The 6,000-nt window shown below is 49.1% G+C and overlaps 1 protein-coding gene across 1 annotated transcript in view; it reads right to left on the bottom strand.

Moving 5' to 3' along the window:
* Ano4 (anoctamin 4) overlaps window positions 1-5,599 on the bottom strand; it is a 401,662-nt gene extending 396,063 nt beyond the window's left edge. The window contains exon 1 of the mRNA XM_051172646.1: window positions 5,464-5,599. Within this exon, the coding sequence (XP_051028603.1) occupies window positions 5,464-5,584 (121 nt within the window). The 5' untranslated portion in view covers window positions 5,585-5,599. The remainder of the gene's footprint in view (window positions 1-5,463) is intronic.
* Window positions 5,600-6,000: the final 401 nt, after the last annotated feature.

A 6,000-nucleotide genomic window follows, 5' to 3' on the forward strand; every position in this document is an offset into this window, starting at 1 on the left:
GAGGATCATTTGAGCTCAGAGTTTCAGGGCCAGCTTTGAGGACACACAGACCCCATCTCTAAGAAAAAAAAAGAACAGCTTGGGAATGGTGTGTGGACTGCTGGGATGCTCTCTGCTGGAGTCCATTCAGTCAGTCCATCAGCCAGGTAGCCAAGGATGGGCTCATACCAGGCACAGTGCTAGGCACCAAGGACACAACGGTGGAAGAAATGGACCTTGTACTCTGAGATCTTACAACACACGCACTGCAGTACAAAACGGGAAGCTACCAGGCAAGTCTTTCTAGATTTCAGAAGAAGAAATGAGATCTGGGCAAAAAACGGGGGAGGTATGTTTCGGAGAATGCACCCAGGAAACCCCAAGAAAGTCTTCGAAAGTCACCTGCCTCCCTAATGTGTAAGATGCTACAGCCAAGGGCGAAAAGGGTGGACAGGTAAGAGCCTGATCCTAGGCAGAGTGGAGCCAGTAAAGAGTTTCAAGCAGAGAGATAACAGAATGAGGGATGCAGGTGGGACCAGCAGCTGAGATGCTGATGCTGATGCTGCTGGGGTCAGGCTGAGCAATGGTGCTGGCCTGGGTACAGGAGAGGAATACACTGGGGTAGAAGAATTAACAGGACTTGGTGGGTGAGTTTCTTGCCTGGGAGAGGCGGCTGATGGTAAGAGCTAATTCAGGCGGCCCTAAACACCTGCAGGTTCTGCTTCCAAGGAGTCAACCAACTAAGGATAGAAAATATTATTTTCACAAATTGTGTGCATACTGGACATGTACAGGTTTTTTGTTGTTGTTATCCACGGTCTAAATAACACAACCACTCATGTGCACTTGTATTGTATTGGGTATTGTCTGCAATGTAGATATGACTTAAAGAGTACAGGAGGACGTGTGCGGATTATACGATAAAAGGCCATTCTGTAAAAGGGACTTGGGCATCCATGGATTTGGGGTTCTGTGAACTGTGACAGTTAATCTTGACTGTCAGTCTGACTAGATCTGGAATGACCTTGGAGATTTTTCTAGACTAGTTTAACTGAGGCATGGCCTGAGGTCCTAGGCAAAATTTTTTTAAAAGCTCGCCGAGAACCAACGTTCATCTCTCTCAGCTTCTTGACTGAGGATGCAATGTGGCCAGCTGCCTCAGTTTCCTGCCATGGTCACTTCTCCACTCTGATGGGCTATACCTTCAAAGTATGAGCCAAAAATAAAAATATTTTCTTTTCTTATTTGTACTATATATTTATTTATCCAGAACAATGAGAAAAGTAACTAAGGCAGGTGTCAGTTGCTTTTCGTATGAACGCAATTGCAAGTGCTATTGTGTCTAAAGCTCATCATGACCCTATTTTTAAGATTTTAAAAGTAGCAACAGTATAGGAGGTAGATTAAGCCCATTACCAAGGAGTGCTGGAAGATGACTCCTGGGAGTCTGGCTGAGCACAGTACAATGCAGTAGCCCCTGCACCTCTCTGGCCACTCCCTGTCACCTTTGTCATGCTCCCTGCTGCACTGTGTTGCCCCCACTGCCCTCACCCCCAGTGGCTCTTTCATTTCTGTTGCTCTCAGAAGGTCTTCTTTCTCCCCACCAATTTCTAACTATTGTCTCCTCTTCTAGGGAACCGCTGTAGGCCCCTCCCTCGCCACGCCCATCCCCACCCACTATAGTTCTCTGTTTCAGTTGACTTTGCCACTGGGGAGAGAAACAAAGTTGCCTCCTTCATCCTGGGAGACCCTGGGTTCAAGCTAGATCCCGGACAGGTGACTTGACTTGAGCTCAGTAACTGGAGATATTCCAAGACAGCAGGTATGTTGTGCTGTGGACACACTGAGCTGGCAGCGGCAAAGGGACGTGGGAGTAGAAAAGACTAGCGGACGGCTGGTAGGCAAACACATTCTTGCATGAAAAAAAAAAAAAAGGTCTGAGCTGATTTCAATGTGGAGACACTTGAATAAAAATGAAGTCAGGAAGGGGGAATTTTATCTTGAGCTCCTCCTTTAAGGCTCCTTTGATTGACATGTTGCACTGTTAGGCTTACCCCTCCCCCTACACTCCACCCTGTAGCTCCTTCAGTCACAACTGCTAGCCTGGATATCCATCCTCTACAAGCCTCGGCTCAAGCTGCCTTGCAAGCGGCATCACCCAGTGCCCTATTCATCTTTCTTCCTCCTCCTGGCTACACACACTCACCTCCAGGCTTTAGAACCAAACTCCCTGCACAGGCCTTTGGGCTTCCCCCCAACCCCCCATCATAATGGGTTAAAGGAGTTCCTCAACCTATCTACGACACATTTTCTTCAAATGAATGAAGAGTTAACACCAGGCTAGTTTCTGTGACAATTTGCGGAGGGATTTCACATGAAGTCTTATTATAAATCTTCACACCCCACAGTCTTCTTAAAGCCAGAAGACTTTGTTGCCCCTAGTTGGGTCTCTCAATAAGAGACAGAGTCTGCACACAGAGCCGTGGTCTAGCACTTGAGAAGTATATAGCCAAGACTGTCCACATGACTGAGAGTGGAGGTGTAAAAGGTTAAGGGGAAAACCCAAGTGAACGTTGACTTACGTGAGAGAGTCTGAAAACAAGGAAGGCGAGGGGGGCGTGGTCACAGCAGTGCCAGCTCTGATTGCGTTATCTTCCTGCCTTCTGCTTGCTCTTTCTGCTCTGGCCACCATTGCCTTCCTCACCAGCCTTGGCTATGACCAGCTCATCCCTGCCTGCCACAGGGCCTTTTACACTCGTGTTCCCTTCACCAACCATCTTCCTCCCCAATATAGTGGAACTCCTTGCTCTTTCTCCTCTGATGACTCAGGTCTCTGTTCAAACATCTTCTCAGAGAGGCCTGCACTGTAAGAAATAGCCACTGTGTCACCTCTCTGATTCCCTTTTTAAACATCCTGAGATCCCACGTTGCCACTCAAGGCCAGACCTGCAGGTCCAAAGATAAGGCTCTTCCTGGACCTGACAGGGACACGGCCCTGTGCTTTCTATTGTATGACCAGTCACTTCTCCCTAAACCAGACTTGCCACCCATCTTAAGCCTTGTGCATATAGTTATGTAATGAGCTCAAAGTGGTTAAGAGCTTAAACTATTTAAAGGACAAGGAAAGAAATGTCCGTGGTGAGTGTAAAGGGTTGAGGCTTTAACAACAAAGAGGCATACAAGCCACCCCAGTGCATGAAGTGGGAAGTGGATGCTTATCAAAGAGCAATTACAAATTACAATTACATACCATCCCTCTCTCACCTCACATTCCTAGAATATTTGTGCTCAGATGGTAGCCTAAAAGAAAATTTCATTTTTTTAAAATATAGAAAGAGCAAGTTCTAATACTGTATGGAAAATGCATATTGGGAGGGAGCAAAGGAGGTTCCCTGGAGTCTGCTGCTGTTGAAATGCATACATAAGCTAGATTCCTCTGAGATCTACAGTGTAACTGTTCATTGTCTCAGCAACCCTGGGCCTAAAGATAGGATTAAAAGCAGTTTTTGGATTAGCCAAGTGAGCGTAAAAACTGGATCCTCTAAAGTCACACCATCCTTCATCGTGCTGCCTAAACCCATCAGATCCAGTTAGAACTGAAATGAAGCATTTAAAAAAAAAAAAAAAAAAAAAAAAAAACAGTTCAATTGGCTGGGAAATGGTGTGCGCAGAAGGGCCCCAAGCCCCACTCGACACGTCACTTTTCTTCATAGCATCCCATGAATGGAGAACATACTGAGTGTGCTCCAACTTGTTTCTCTTTCACTGGTTCAGTAAAGCTAAAAACGCTGATGGACCTTCACTGTGGAGCTAAGACGTGACGTGGGCTCGCTAGCCAACTATATTCACCCGGAAGAAACAGGGGGGAAGAAGGGAAATAGTTAAGACAGCACAAATCCTGTTCACTGTATTTAAATAGGTTTCGCCTCCTTTTAAGTGTCTAAAGATGGACCTGTGGGATTCTTAAGTGCCCCCATAGTAACCAACCACCATTTTCTTTGATTACTAAACATACTTGCTTTTCAAAGCAATTTCGATTATTATGACTTCATTTTTTCCCACCTGGGTGCCCAGCGAATTTCTAGGAACTTAGAAAACCAGTTATTATGTAAACCTACTACCGACAGTATCCTGGGGACAGTGTCTACAAAGATGTAAAATAAAAACAGAACAAAACAAAACAAAAACCCATTAAGTTAGATCCTTTGACAGGAGAGGTGTAAATTTCTTGGGGTTTTGGCAATAGAATATTCCTAAAACGCCTTCAGAATATTGCATTATCCCCAATAAAAGGAACTCAAGAAAAGAGGAAATTGTACATCCAATGGGTGGGGAATATGAACAATCACATCCCAGAAAACGGAAAAATGCTTTGAATGAAGAGGAAAAGACAAGCATAGGTCACTCTGTCCTTTATAACCTGCTCACAGTGTGTTAGTGGGTTCCCTAGAATCAACTGCAAATGCCAAATCATCAGAAAGAGAGAGAGGCCTCACCCCTTTAACCTTGGGGAAATGATCAGGGGACACAGGCCTGGAGACCAAAACCTGAACACCCCTGAGTACCCACTGCCCTCCTAGCAAGCCCAGACTTCCAGGTGTCCCTGCAGAACACTCCCCAAGATTGCTCACAACCTTCCCCTTGAAACTCAGAATCTAGATGTTATCACAGCCGACTGACTGACTGCAAGCAGAGGAAGGGCGGACAGACTGCTTGCTTCCTCTAACCCACGCTCAGCCGCCTTTCTGATAAAGGACTAGAGAGAATTGCTTTTTCACACACACACACACACACACACACACACACACACACACACGCAGGGATGTTGATAAGGAGCTGCCTACTGGGATTGCTCGCTGGATCACAAGCCTTCCTTGGGACTGCCTTCAGAACTGTGCAATGTCCTCCATGTCCGCAGGCTTGTAAGTGCTCAGATACATTTTTCCCCCCACTGGGAAACGGGGGTGAGGCAATCACGCCTTTTGATAGCCTCCAAACTTTTGCTGCCAATCTGATTTCCCTTTTGCATTAAAAGAGAAAAATAATCGGTGCATATTATTTTAACTCCACAGCATCTGTCAGGGATGTTCTCGCCTCACTTTTACAGATGGAGACATGCTGGGAGCAGAAAAAGTTTAAATAACTTGCACAAGGTCAGACAGGGACAAGACAGCCTCCCAGCGAACCCATGCCCCCCAAGTTCAAGGCTCTAACCTTAAACAGGACCTGATACCCCGCGTCCCTGTGTCCCTTGTAAGAACTCCAGAGCTCCCCAATGTAAGCCTTTTGGGGGTCCCCCGGACTCTACTGGCAAGTACTGCTCCCAGCTCCCAAGCATCCTCCTGGTGCTGGGAATGTGGGTCTCTCAGCCCCAGGGTTCAACTCCCTTTCTGGCAGCCCCGCAGACAGAGGCGAACCCCGAAGTTTCCTGGGGTGCCGGCTCTCTGCTCCCACGCCCCCGCCCGGCCCGCCAGCCAGCCATACCGTAGGCGGTGAGGGACGCCATCCTGGCTCGCGTCCGGCGTAGGCTGGCCAGCGCATCGGCGAGAGCGGCAGCCTGGGCGCCGCGCCCCTGGACGGCGAGCCCCCGATCCGGCGACTGCATGCGCTTGGCTCCCACGGCGCGGGGCCGGGCTCCGGAGCATGCCCAGTCAGCCCGCCGCGCTCCAGAGAGGTGCCGGGTGAGGGAGCCTCGGCTTGGGGGGTTTGGTGGTGAGGGCGTGGGCAGCGGGCAAGCTCCGGGGGGGACCCCGCGGGGACGCAACCGCAGCGAAGCAGAGAGGAGGGTGGCGGCTGGTGGGACCCGGCTGGGTGCGTGCCAAACTCTGCTTCCTTGCCCTGACTCGGGGCTGGTGGGGATGGTCCGTGTGACGAGCCTGGGAGCCCCGGGAGGATGCTCAACCTCCCTGACTAAGCTTCAGTCTCTTCCTTGGTGAGCGCGCCCTGGACGACGCAGGGGGTGGGTCCGACGGTCTGTGACTCGCGGGCACCGTGCCCAACCCAGGGGAAGGGCTTGGAAAA

The sequence above is a fragment of the Acomys russatus genome, chromosome 31 (genome assembly GCF_903995435.1).
Source record: "Acomys russatus chromosome 31, mAcoRus1.1, whole genome shotgun sequence".
NCBI lineage: Eukaryota > Metazoa > Chordata > Mammalia > Rodentia > Muridae > Acomys > Acomys russatus.